General features: G+C 47.9%; 1 protein-coding gene across 5 annotated transcripts in view; it reads left to right on the top strand.

Annotated features, from left to right (window-relative positions):
* Positions 1 to 2,750: 2,750 nt before the first annotated feature.
* Positions 2,751 to 14,713, top strand: part of LOC147020549 (proto-oncogene c-Rel-like) — a 56,271-nt gene continuing 44,308 nt past the window's right edge. For 2 of the 5 annotated variants that reach the window (XM_085895981.1, XM_085895980.1), the window contains exons 1-3: positions 10,850 to 12,152; positions 12,930 to 13,078; positions 13,170 to 13,261. In XM_085895981.1, coding sequence (XP_085752107.1) covers positions 11,832 to 12,152; positions 12,930 to 13,078; positions 13,170 to 13,261 — 562 coding nt within the window. In that variant the 5' untranslated portion in view covers positions 10,850 to 11,831. Of the gene's footprint in view, positions 3,013 to 10,380; positions 10,622 to 10,733; positions 12,153 to 12,929; positions 13,079 to 13,169; positions 13,262 to 14,713 lie in introns of those variants that run through there. The other 3 variants (XM_085895982.1, XM_085895984.1, XM_085895983.1) reach the window with 3 other exon arrangements.

The following is a 14,713-nucleotide window of genomic DNA, read 5'->3' as shown; positions in this document are numbered from 1 at the left end:
CCCTGGACCTGTGAAGAGCGACGTTGGTGCTGCAGATGGTACTGCACCACTTCCTGAGGCTGGCCTCAATAACGCTGTTGGAGCACCACCAGCGGGGCCGTCTGTCGGATTTGTATCCCAATGATCATCCAGAGTACCAAAGAGGCCTATCCATCTCAATTAGTAGCTAATACTCAGATATTCATGATCTTTGTATTGTTGCGGTTCTCGGAACCGCATACATACAACAGATAGGTGTCCCAAGACAGTTATGCCATTAATATACGTGTAGATAGACCCCTTCCTTTTGTTTAGTGGGAAGACAAGGGGGTGCGTTGCGATGGACGAATCTAATAGTGAGGTTATTAAATCATTTTTCCCTTTTTATTTCATCCCCACTCTTTTTCTTTTCTGAGGCAAAATTTGCGACGTGTGCTTTGGGCTGGACTAGCGCTTTGAGCTTCCACCATCTACCCGAAACCAGACATGTGCGGCGAGTGACATACGCTTTAGCACCCAGGTGGGTGGGCTGTGCCGGCGTCTGCCCGAAGTCCGGCCCAGACTGGCGGGCCACGTGGGGGGTCTGAGCCAGTCGGAATGCCCGACTCGGGCAATGATGTTGGATTCGGCATGGCTCCTCCCCCGAGCTCCGGGCTCTATAAAAGACAGAGAAATCCTCCGTGTAGGTTGGAGGTTAAGACGTGTTGTGTTCGGTGTGGGTGTTCTTCATGCGGAGTGTTCCTGCTTCTTGACTCCACCCACGTCTCACCTCGATGAACCTCCTCCTGCCTGGTCCCGCTTACTGCTCCATCCTCGCCTCTGGACTCTGCCCTTCTCCACTCAAGCTCCTCCTTTGGAACACGATCTCCAGACATGCGGCTGTGGCCAGAACAACGCGACTATTGTCGGGTACCACACCACGGAGCATCCCCCCCGAAATGCCCAGGTACCGCAAGCTATAACCTCAACTCCCTCCCTCCCTGGCTGTAAAAGTCCCTTTTCATTGGGGTTTCTTTTTCCGTGTGTGTCTGAGTGTGCTGGTGCCTGTCTGTTAAGTAAGTCTGTAGAAGAACATTATTGTTGTTACTGTCATTAATCTCACTTCAAGTCTGCACTGTGTCTGCTTTAGTAAGTTGCTTGTATTATTGTCGCACCACACCTCTCTCCTCTTTCCCTGTGTTACATACCCAATAAATCTTTGTCGGGCTACATGCTTTTCCTCACTTGCTGTTAATAAATAATTGTCATTAGGAATGTTCCCAGCTCGCCTTTGTCTTTTCCCTCATTGGTCCAGCATGGTTCGAATCTAAGTTTAGCCGGGTCTTTATTCCCAACGGTCTGTTTCTTTTAGCCGGTACATCCTTGGCAGTGGTGCTCGGCTGCATCCGATCCGTTAGACTGGTTAGAGTGATCCGGTTCAGATAAGGCGTACCGAGGGCGTGGTTCCCCGGTAATTAAACCACGTGGTTAATTAGGTAACCCAATTCCATAGACGAGAGGACCCTAGGTCATGTGGTTGAGTTATTGGCGTCCATGGTCGGTTAAGTGACCTGCCGCATCACGGAATTATCCGTGTGCGACGGCCTACAATTCCGGGGAGTCTGGTGGGAATCGATGTAGCTTTTTCCATCTAGTGGTCTTCTCACCCGACTCCGCCGGCCCGCAACAGTGTTATTTACATGTGCCTTCATAGCTCTTGAGTTCATCTTTAATGCATTTCCACACTTAATCAGAGGGGGGAGATGGTCATGTATTCATGTATCAGATCAACTGGAAGCACGGTCATTGGGAGGCGGGAACATGGCGGAACGACGAAGCTCGGGTCATGAATGGTTCTGAAGTTTCTGTGTGTGCAGCATAATAAAACATTGATGGTGCACTCAAACTGCTTTCCCCGCCTGATACATTACACTTTGTGTCTGGACAGTGTTTGTGTCTGGACACCTCGGCTCCAGTCTTGTCCGGGCGTTGTTTGTCTCAAGACAGATTAGTTCTGGATGTGTCTGGATGGGAGATTGTCTCCGGACATGTCCGGACAGGAGTTGGTCTCTGGATGTGTCCGAGCAGTGTTTGTGTCTGGACGGCTTGGCTCCGGATACGTCCGGCAGGTTTTGTCTCCAGGCCGTATTTATAGTATGACCAGAAGAAAATGGATTTCAGACATTATTTTGTTTCCATCTTCACTGTTATTCCATGCAGAATCGTTTTGATGAGACACTATGAATTGTAATTAACGCTCCACCGCACGTCTTCCTTCCCTTCTCCAACCTCTTCTCGCTCCCCCCTCTCTCTCTCTCTTCCTCCATCTTTTTCTCCCCCTCTATAGTATTCCCGTCAGCGAAGCGATGCGTGGTATTTGTTAGTAATTAAATAACGCCGTTAATGATCTTCAAAAGGGGTGTTTTAATTAACCCAAACACCCAATTTTCAGTCATGCACTTCCTTGGAGTTCCCTTAGTTTGCATGCAAAGTTTCAGGTTCATAGGTTTCATGGTTTTGTAGTTATGGAGACGGACACGGACACAAACACCTCATCCATTTATAGTGGATAGAATTGTGACGTCAATAAGGTACTGCAGTGAGAGCTTTCACGCATCTCAGCACGACTTAGCATTTGGTTTCAATGGAGTCGTCACTTTTGGGTGTCCTAAGATGGCCGCCGGGTGTCCCAAGATGGCCGCCTCTCAGCTTCACAATCTTACGACCAATCGATGTAAAGCTTCCCATCCGGTTCGTGTGGAGAGCCATGATTCACGGCGCCGCAATGCAGTTTGGGATTTCCGCGATCGACAACTCTCGACCCGGAAGTGGTATCGGCCTGAGGAAGTTTTTCGTTCGTGAGAAACACTCGAATTGCGAGTTTCTCCCTGTGACCTCTTCGCCTCCGTGTGGTAAACGTTTCCGTGTGCGGTGCATTTGATGAAGTACAACAGAGTTCGTGTCGCTGTTTTTGGGTGTTTTTGCACTCGGCAGCCATCCGTCCGATGATGGAGCCGGACGTCGATGGTTTAACCGGAATGCTTCCCAGTGAAGGTGACGATGTGTGTTCTTTGTCTGTGGGTTCCGGTCGGTGATGCTCGTTGTTTATCCTCACGTTTGAAGCGGTTTATGTTACCTGCCTGTTGGATGCTAGCACACGAAGTCAACAACGCAGGTTACCTACACGTTCACCTCCACAGGTTACCTACACGTTCACCTCCACAGGTTACCTACACGTTCACCTCCACAGGTTACCTACACGTTCACCTCCACAGGTTACCTACACGTTCACCTCCACAGGTTACCTACACGTTCACCTCCACAGGTTACCTACACAGTTTACCCGCACGTTCACCTCCACAGGTTACCCGCACGTTCACCTCCACAGGTTACCCGCACGTTCACCTCCACAGGTTACCCACACGCTCACCTCCACAGGTTACCTACACAGTTTACCCGCACGCTCACCTCCACAGGTTACCTACATGTTCACCTCCACAGGTTACCCGCACGTTCACCTCCACAGGTTACCCACACGCTCACCTCCACAGGTTACCTACGCGTTCACCTCCACAGGTTACCCACACGCTCACCTCCACAGGTTACCCACACGCTCACCTCCACAGGTTACCCACACGCTCACCTCCACAGGTTACCTACACGTTCACCTCCACAGGTTACCTACACGTTCACCTCCACAGTTTACCCGCACGCTCACCTCCACAGGTTACCCGCACGTTCACCTCCACAGGTTACCCACACGCTCACCTCCACAGGTTACCTACACGTTCACCTCCACAGGTTACCTACACGTTCACCTCCACAGGTTACCTACACGTTCACCTCCACAGGTTACCTACACAGTTTACCCGCACGTTCACCTCCACAGGTTACCCGCACGTTCACCTCCACAGGTTACCCGCACGTTCACCTCCACAGGTTACCCACACGCTCACCTCCACAGGTTACCTACACAGTTTACCCGCACGCTCACCTCCACAGGTTACCTACATGTTCACCTCCACAGGTTACCCGCACGTTCACCTCCACAGGTTACCCACACGCTCACCTCCACAGGTTACCTACGCGTTCACCTCCACAGGTTACCTACACGTTCACCTCCACAGGTTACCCACACGCTCACCTCCACAGGTTACCCACACGCTCACCTCCACAGGTTACCTACACGTTCACCTCCACAGGTTACCTACACGTTCACCTCCACAGTTTACCCGCACGCTCACCTCCACAGGTTACCCGCACGTTCACCTCCACAGGTTACCCACACGCTCACCTCCACAGGTTACCTACACGTTCACCTCCACAGGTTACCCGCACGTTCACCTCCACAGTTTACCCGCACACTCACCTCCACAGTTTACCCACACGTTCACCTCCACAGGTTACCCACACGTTCACCTCCACAGGTTACCCACACGTTCACCTCCACAGTTTACCCGCACGTTCACCTCCACAGGTTACCCACACGCTCACCTCCACAGGTTACCCGCACGTTCACCTCCACAGGTTACCCACACGCTCACCTCCACAGGTTACCCACACGCTCACCTCCACAGGTTACCCACACGTTCACCTCCACAGTTTACCCGCACGTTCACCTCCACAGGTTACCCACACGCTCACCTCCACAGGTTACCCACACGTTCACCTCCACAGGTTACCCACACGTTCACCTCCACAGGTTACCCACACGCTCACCTCCACAGGTTACCCACACGTTCACCTCCACAGGTTACCTACACGTTCACCTCCACAGGTTACCTACACGTTCACCTCCACAGGTTACCTACACGTTCACCTCCACAGGTTACCTACACGTTCACCTCCACAGTTTACCCGCACGTTCACCTCCACAGTTTACCCGCACACTCACCTCCACAGTTTACCCACACGTTCACCTCCACAGGTTACCCACACGTTCACCTCCACAGTTTACCCGCACGTTCACCTCCACAGTTTACCCGCACGTTCACCTCCACAGGTTACCCGCACGCTCACCTCCACAGGTTACCCGCACCTTCACCTCCACAGGTTACCCACACGCTCACCTCCACAGGTTACCCACACGTTCACCTCCACAGTTTACCCGCACGTTCACCTCCACAGGTTACCCACACGCTCACCTCCACAGGTTACCCACACGTTCACCTCCACAGGTTACCCACACGTTCACCTCCACAGGTTACCCACACGCTCACCTCCACAGGTTACCCACACGTTCACCTCCACAGGTTACCTACACGTTCACCTCCACAGGTTACCTACACGTTCACCTCCACAGTTTACCCGCACGTTCACCTCCACAGGTTACCCACACGCTCACCTCCACAGGTTACCCGCACGTTCACCTCCACAGGTTACCCACACGCTCACCTCCACAGGTTACCCACACGTTCACCTCCACAGTTTACCCGCACGTTCACCTCCACAGGTTACCCACACGTTCACCTCTACAGTTTACCCGCACACTCACCTCCACAGTTTACCCACACGTTCACCTCCACAGGTTACCCACACGTTCACCTCCACAGGTTACCTACACGTTCACCTCCACAGGTTACCTACACGTTCACCTCCACAGTTTACCCACATGTTCACCTCCACAGTTTACCCACACGTTCACCTCCACAGGTTACCCACACGCTCACCTCCACAGGTTACCCACACGCTCACCTCCACAGGTTACCCACACGTTCACCTCCACAGTTTACCCACACGCTCACCTCCACAGGTTACCCACACGCTTACCTCCACAGGTTACCCGCACGCTCACCTCCACAGTTTACCCACACGTTCACCTCCACAGTTTACCCACACGTTCACCTCCACAGGTTACCTACACGTTCACCTCCATAGGTTACCTACACGTTCACCTCCACGGGTTACCTACACGTTCACCTCCAAGGGTTACCTACACGTTCACCTCCACAGGTTACTCACACGTTCACCTCCAAGGGTTACTCACACGTTCACCTCCAAGGGTTACCCACACGTTCACCTCCAAGGGTTACCCACACGTTCACCTCCACGGGTTACCCACACGTTCACCTCCACGGGTTACCCACACGTTCACCTCCACGGGTTACCCACACGTTCACCTCCACAGGTTACCTACACGTTCACCTCCACGGGTTACCTACACATTCACCTCCACGGGTTACCTACACGTTCACCTCCACAGGTTACCGACACGTTCACCTCCACGGGTTACCCGCACGTTAACCTGCACGGTTTCCCGCACGTTCACCTGCATGGGTTAACCGCACGTTCACCTGCACGGGTTAACCCCACGTTCACCTGCACGGGTTAACCCCACGTTCACCTGCACGGGTTAACCGCACGTTCACCTGCACGGGTTACCCGCACGTTCATTCACCTCCACAGGTTACCCGCACGTTCATTCACCTCCACAGGTTACCCGCACGTTCACCTCCACATCGGGTCGACACGTCATGTAGGTGTGAGTTGTTTGACAGGCTGCCATATCCTCGCCGTAGAGCAAATGTGACTCATGCTTTAGTTGATGTAGGTGTACGGGGAAGGGAGGGGTTCAATAAGTTGATGTAGGTGTATTGGGAAGGGAGGGGTTGAATTCGTTGATGTAGGTGTGTGGGGAAGGGAGGGGTTAAATGAGCTGAAGAGGGGTGGGGGGGGGGGTTGTACTTGGTATTCCGATGAGGCTACTTTCCTGATAATGTAAAGTGGTGTTTGCTGCAATACATTTTAGGATTGACAGCAGGTTGTGACGGAGTCAGGAACGAGGTTGGAGGAAGGATAAATTCTCATATTGTAGATGGATTGTGATTGATTGATTGATTGAAAGGGGATTTTGAGAAGTGTTGTGGTCAAGTATAAGGATGGCACGTTGCTAATTTGATTGCTAAACTGTTAAACTTTCAGCAAATCATAATCACAATTGAGTCATTCCATCTGAAATCACCAAACTTAAGAAAATGTTCCCAGTTGACCCCCTCAGATTTACTTTAAACTTTCATAAAATAGTTACCAAGTATAAAAATGAAGCTGCTTAAAATTTTAGGTCCATAGATGCGGTCAACTCCGAGATATTGAGGGTTGAAAATGTGGTTGTGGCCCTATTTTTATGGTCGTTGCGAGCATCACAAAATGAACGGCTACTTTTAAACTCCCACAACTTTTTAAATATTAATGCTAGAGCCTTGAAATTTTCAGAGATTATTCTTTTATAACCACTCTGTAAGAAACAAACATAAAACTGAGTATACCTCTATTAATTTTTATGACCTGATCAGTTGAAATGCAGAAAAAAAAATGTTGGTTTTGTATGAAGACCCCACTTTGAGACCCCGTATATTTTTATTGACTCATCCCAGAAGCTTGAAATTTTTTAATGTAATAACTGTATGGTAGTAGTATTCAAATACATGTTTACTTTTCTTAATCAGTCATATATAATACAGTCATGATCCCTCAAAAATTAAAAAATTTTCATTTTTCCCTGAAATTCAGGTGAGGATTGCAAATATATGACAAGGTATACCACTTCAAATTGTTCACCATTGGAAAGAGCATATTCAAGTTTACAAAAGTGTTTACAAAAGCATATTCAAGTTTACAAAAGTTTCAACTGATCAGGTCATAAAAATTAATAGAGGTATACTCCGTTTTATGTTTGTTTCTTACAGAGCGGTTATAGAAGAATAATCTCTGAAATTTTCAAGGCTCCAGCATTAATATTTAAAAAGTTGTGGGAGTTTAAAAGTAGCCGTTCATTTTGTGATGCTCGCAACGACCATAAAAATAGGGCCACAACCACATTTTCAACCCTCAATATCTCGGAGTTGACCGCATCTATGGACCTAAAATTTTACGCAGCTTCATTTTGATACCTGGGGAACTATTTTATGAAAGTTTAAAGTAAATCTGAGGGGGTCAACTGGGAGGCATCCGGTGATATAAGGTGAAATGACTCAATGATCAAAACATGTTCAAAGGAAAATACTTTAATAAGTCACTTGATGAAACCGGCTGTTGGAACACTATATGATTGTAAATGTTAAAAATGTTATCATATTGATTATATTTGCTTAATATTGATTCGTACAAGTTACATGTCCACCTTTTATGGGAATTCCTTCCCGTTCATTCCCCCAATTAAATGCTTTGCTGTGAAGTAACCTCATTCAATGAATGATCTATGATGACAGTTTTCCATCACCTAAGACTTATGTAATACAACTGAAGATGTTACGGACTCAGGGTTTGAGGCTCGCCACGAGGGGAAGCACTCGGATCCCTCTCGAACGCCCGGTCGTGAGGCCTCCGCGCACCGGCGTGTTGCTAAGCAACCACGAACGCTGATTGGCAATGCCAATCCTGGCAGGGTTACACTACCTCATGTGATGGCTTACCTGTAGATGGCCGAACCAAGGGGGGAGGGGTCTCGTGTCCTCAGCGCACACCCGGTTTACTGCCGAGTGATACAGTGAGTGTGCGCTGGCCAACAAGAGCAAATTAAAGGGGCAGAACTTCTCAGATAACTAATTGGCAGACTACACTGGACCAATGAAGGAAAAGATGAAATGAGCTGGGTACATTTATAACATAAGCAATTTATTTATAATGGTGAGGAAAAGTATGTGTAGCAATAATCAAAAGGGTTTTATTCAGCAATATGCACAGCAGGGAAATCAAGGATTCATGGGGTGCAGCAAAATAAATGTAATTATTTTCAAAAAGAAGATATAGGGCAGAGCTAAACCAATATAAAGAACTTCTACAATCTTAACTTGTGCAAACATTGCAGGCGCCATCAGACACACACCCAAGGAAAGTGGAGAGCGAGAAAGAGGAGAGGCAGTTGACGGGTTTTCGACCTCTTTCAATACCTGGCGCGGCCGATGGAGGGGGAAGCTTCCCAGTAGCTTAGGAAGGGGGAGGAGGGAAGAAAACTGTGGGTGTCTATGGTGCGTGAGTGGGAGGTGCCAATGAGGTGCAAATGTGATGTAGATGAGGTGCAGAAGAGGAAGAGTGAAGGAGTGCATATCTGTAATTGCTCTTTTAGTTATTTGCGTCTACAGCAGACGAGACGGTAGATGGGAGAAACAGAATGCGTGAGAGAGTCTGTAGGTGTCAATTGTAATGAAGATTGGCTGCGGAACGCAGCGGAAGCCGAGCGCCGATCACCCGGTAATTACCCGGCAATGATTCGGTGACTGCTCGCTCGGCTCGGTCTTGCTGACTCCTCGCCTGGCTCAGGCACGGTGACTGACTGCAATTGCTTGGTGAATGTTGCTCCTGCTCAGTGACTTGTGCTCTGGCTCGTGGAGTATCTTCTCTCGGTGACCTCTGTCACTATTCTATACCGTCTGGGTGAAGGAGGAGCCAAAGAGGGGATTGAAATGCCCTGAAGGCATAGTCGAGCATTCTTATTGGCGTGCAGACGCCGCCGCCTTGAGAAGTAACCCTGCCCCACAAGAGCCGGAAATGGCCCCATTTGCTCTTAGGCTTGGCCACGCAACAGAGCTCCGGGACTTACATGGGGAGTGGGTTTTTGGGAGTGCTCTCTGGCCACGAACATGTGCTGGGCTCCACTCAAGTGTTATGTTGCAGAGCACCAGGGCTACCCAGACATCAACGTTGAACGAGCCCCAGCGTATATTTGCGCTTCGAGTTACACGCCAATGTGTTCTAACTCGTCGGCATAAGCGATGTCCTCAATTTCCCCAACATTCCAAAGGACTGGAGTGAGTGTCCGGGGAACTAACTGTGGTTGTGGTATTCGTAGTGGTTGTAGTGAAGTCGGGGAAGCGCTATGGTGTTCGTGGTAATGATGTTGAAGCATCGGGAGTGGTTGAAGCGGTTCTGGTGAGGAGGTTTGAGCGTAGGTTACTGTGGGGGGTTTTTTAGGAGGCGTTGTGGTGATTATGGTGAGGGTTGTAGCGTCATGGTGAGCAGGGTGAGGGTCTGAAGTGAAACGTCCGTTTGTGAATGGCACTCAGTTTGAACGGAGAAATAGCGCACGTATGTTAATGATGCCCTCGAGTAACGGCACCTGTTCGGTCTGTTGCGTGCATGCATGTGGTGGATAGGTCATGCGTGTGAAGTAAAGTAAAATAGGTCAAAGAAATAGCAAATGGAATTGAAAACCTAACTAAAAGCCCTACGCAACACATCTTGTCCCATATATACACTCGACATAATGGAAGGGCTCACCGAATGAATATTAATGAAATAACTGTCTCGGAACCGCTATATGATGGGTGTCATTGCCTTGGGAGAGTTCCGGCTCCGCAGAACCGCAACAAAGATAATTAAACATCTTGTCACTTGCTTGTTTGCTGAATTGTGTCCTCACTCTTCAATGAGCTTGACACACATTTGTGCTACCCTTTGTATAATCTACTTTGGTGACACTGACAGTATTGAACGGGTCTTAAAGGAGCCGCCTGACTTGTTATCGCCACCACTTGCTTTCCACAAAGCTATGCTGGATGTGGTGCTTGGCACGATTGACGACGGTCCACTCACGCCTTTCCTCGAGATCATCGAGCAGCCAAAGCGGCGTGCCATGCGCTTCCGCTACGAGTGTGAGGGCCGCTCGGCCGGCAGCATCTTGGGAGAACGCAGCACAGACTCTTTCAAGAGTTACCCTGCCGTTCAGGTATGCCAAGCGTGGCTCGTTTTAACTGTTATTCCTCCCTTTGTCTCTTTTTATGAGGGGGAATGAACATCTTTTTCTTTTTCAAAAATTTGGTTCCAGAGCCCAAAACACTTACTCCAGTGGTGTCTGGAAACTCGATCAACCCAAGGAAAAAATGTGTGAAGGCTGAAAGTAGTTAGAAAGGGACTAAAAATCGGTGCTGAGCTTCATTTTCTGCATGACTGTAGGCATGGGGTGGAACTGATTTTTGATCATCCTTCATGTCTCTTCTTGCTGTTCTTTCCCATTCGATGAACATCAGTGCTAAAGTGCTGCTTCTCTTGTTGGTTGTTATCTCCATATGTGGGTTTCAGAAGGTGGAACAGAGTCCTCCAAGGTCTTGAAGGATCCAACTCCGCTTCATTAAGGGATCATGATTCACGGACCAAGTTGTGAAGTTTTCTTGTTCTCAAAGTTTTGTTCCGAGGGTGTTTTTTCAGCATCATCACTGAACCCTAAACAGCTTCCAACTGTAGTTTGTTTGTCGTGATATTCCCAGGAATGGTTTCGAAGATCTCCGTAAGGTTCTTCTTTATCATTCCCGTTTGTAATGGTCCTTGAAATGAATTTTATGAATATGATTTAAAACCTCCCTTGGAGACTGTTTTGCACACATTTCCTTTGGTTAATAAAGTGCAAAGATTGTTGGAGCTGAGGTTAGAAACCCAGTTTGGGGAAGTTTTGTTTGGAGCTTGGTCTGTGCCATGGTAGAGATTCTATGAGTAGAGGTTTCTTTTATGAGCCATTTGCGTCCTGCCACACCATGACGATCTTTGCTGCTCTATATTTGTTAATCCTCTATTGTTTCCACACACTCGTAATCAATCGCTGTACTGGTTTCTGTTAAAGTGTAGCTCCAAAATGCATCCATCCATCGGGACCATACTCTGTACAGAGCGTCGGTGCTGCCGAAGCAGTCTCCTGGGCTATTAGGCACCATGCTGGACGGGTCGCCACTCCGTCGCAGGATACTCGAATGACTCAATCATCCCAGAAAGCTGGTACTCATTTTGCCGACCTCAGAAGGATGACCGGCTGAGTTAACCCCACCTGGTATTAATTCAATGGCCGAGCGGGATTTGAACTCGGGACCCTAGGATCCGAAGCCCACCACCCTAACAATGAAGCCAACACCAGGGATAAAGTGTAGCTCCATTTGTTTATTGGTAAAATGGTTGACACATGCTCGGTTCGCTCGGAGCTACCCTTTAACAGTAGCCAGTACACCATTGCTCCAACTACCACTGGCATAATGCTGGCGCTCTTCAGCTTCCAGGTTCTCTTGACTTCATTTCTCAGATCCATGTTACTGATTTTTTTTGCATTATTTAGACCAAAGTCGCTGGCTACTGACACCTCAATTAGCAATGTCGTTGAGCTGATGGGCTGGATCCAGATCCAGCCTATCAGTGGGATACAAGATGTAAACTGTTCAGCCTGGCGGAGGTATGAGCTCTACCGAGTGCCATTCTGGTTACCTTCACCAGCAAAGGTGAAGGAGGTTATGTTTTCACTCCTTTCTGTATGTTTGTCTGTGTGCAGGATATCTCAAAAAGTTGTTGATGGATCCGGATGAAATTTTGTGGACAGGTTGGGTGTTTGACAAGGAGGCACTAATTAGATTTCGGTGAAGATCCTGATCCGGATCCGACTACTAGAATTTTTTAAGTGATTCTTCACCAATGAGAGATCCAGCCAAAAACGATATATAGCACGATATCTCAAAAAGTTGTGGACGGATTCAGGCGAAACTTGGTGGACAGGTTGGGTGTGTAACAAGGAAGAATTGATTAAATTTTGGTGAAGATCCGAATCCGGATCTGGATACGAGAATATTTTAATTTTTAAGGTAATTCTTTACCATTGAGAGATCGGGCCAAAAACGATATAGTACTGTATGGCATGATATTTCAAAAATGTATTTGGCCCGATATGTTCTTGTGGATCAGGCATTACGTGGCGGAGGTATGCGCTCTACCCAGTGCCCTTCTCGTTCTTTTTTCTGTTATTCCTTTTTTCCTCGTGTATTTGCATCCCACCCTCCTCCCCTGCTCCACTCTTCTTTTCTCATTTATTTCCTTCATGAGCTACTAGCCTTCTGCATAAAAAACTCAAAAACATTTCTATTGCTGCATCGACAACGCTCCATGACATTTATTGCTTTTACTTTGTGAACCAAATGCTTTGATCTTTCATTGATGCCGATGCCGAGTTTGAATGGCGTGGTGCCACAATATCCTTCAATACAAACCCAGTGCTGATGTTGCAGATTGTGAACGGGATCGGACCGGCACGGTTGCGCGTGTCGCTGGTGACCAAGAGTGAGCCTTACCATCCCCACCCGCATGCCCTGGTGGGCAAGGACTGCAAGGACGGTGTTTGTGAGCTTGAGATTCCACGGGCAGCCACCATCACACAGTGCGTATGTCGTTGTAGCTACGTGTATGGTAGTTTGCACGGCTGGCTTACCAATCGGAAGTTTTTGTCGATTACCAAAATGTCTCCTCAGACTCACGAATCTGGGAATCCAATGTGTAAAAAAGAAGGAGGTGTTGGCATCACTGCTGCAGCGGCTGCGGAACGGCATCAATCCATTTGGTGGTATGTTTGTGTTCGGAATGCATTTTTTTTTCCACAAGAACGTTGTCTGAGGTGACCTAACTGAACCCTCCTTTCGCCACAAGTTGAAGTCTCTCCATAAAATATGTCATCCTTTAAAAAAAGAAAAATTACTTCCACCTTCCATGGGTGGGGTTAATTAAGTTTGTGAGGATAAAAGGGGGTTTGGGCACAGATGTGAGGTGTTAAATGGCCTCTTCCAGTGTCTATTTTGTGAACTGCTTTGATTTTCATCTTTTGCTCACCCCACTGATCGAACACTCCGACTACTTTCACAGCTCCAATTATTTATATGTTGCTGTAGGTTCAGCCAGAGAAGGGTTTAGCCCAAGTCTTTCACAAACAGACCAGGCGAGGCCTGATGTTCAACTGAAGGAGGCAGGGATTTGTAATGGACTCCATGTGCCATTGATGACTCGTCTGCTCATCATGAAGTACAATGTGGGATCTTTAACATCAACCAACTAATGCGAGCAGATGGGACGCAAAGTTTAACGTCCAACCGAGGGACGGTGCACGCATTGATGTGTTGAACCCAGGCAAGACGGACAGCTCGGAGGCAAGTGCGTACACCTCTAGGCTATCCTGCCAGCCCATAACTACTGTAGTCCCACTGATACACCAACGAAATACTCGTTTACCACCAAGAACAAAACTCTTTAGCCAGATAACTTCATAACTAGGCAGTGATCTGAGACTGCTCTCAAGAAGTGAAGCATGTCCCACTGTGTGATTTATTTACTTTTTTTCAACAAAAATCGAATTTTAAATTTTAATTGATTTAAAGTTCCTGTTCTCTTTGGCCCTTTTGACAATGGTCTGTGCACTTGATCACAGCAACAGTCAAATTACTGTTATACCACGGTATACCAGCATACACGGTATACCAGCATGCTGGCACTCATATTTCCGACCTCGAAAGGATGACAGGCTGAGTTAACCCCACCTGGTATCAATTCAACCGCTGAGTGGGATTTGAACTCAGGATCCGAGGATCCAAAGCCCGCCACCCGAACCATTAAGCCACCACCAGGCATATTGGTGAGGATGTGTTGATGGAAAACAACACAAAGTGTAAAGAAATACCATTTAAGAATAAATGAGGCAACGGGCAATATACCAAAGTACCAAAGTCGCCAAGGATGGAAGCTGCGTCAATAATCACTAAAGTCGTGAAAATTGGATCACGGAAAATGCAAGAGCACAACTATCTTGAGATTTCGTCTAAAGATGTGGGCTCAGAAAGACTAATGTTTCAGCTACAGCTCGATTGATCGTCATCAGGGACGAACATAAAAAAATCACTGTTGCTGAGATGTGTGTTTCTGCCTTCAATTTTCATCATTTTGATGATTACAGTTTAAAAACGTTTATTTTTTAATAATCGGTGCTGTTTTTCAATAACAGTATTGTAATGGCTCTCCCAAGTAGTCT

This window comes from Eptatretus burgeri, chromosome 9, assembly GCF_056783735.1.
Source record: "Eptatretus burgeri isolate ZD-2024b chromosome 9, Ebu_testis_v1, whole genome shotgun sequence".
In the NCBI taxonomy this organism is placed as follows: domain Eukaryota; kingdom Metazoa; phylum Chordata; class Myxini; order Myxiniformes; family Myxinidae; genus Eptatretus; species Eptatretus burgeri.
The sequence above is the reverse complement of the archived record's forward strand: the minus strand, read 5'-3'. Positions and strand labels throughout refer to the sequence as shown.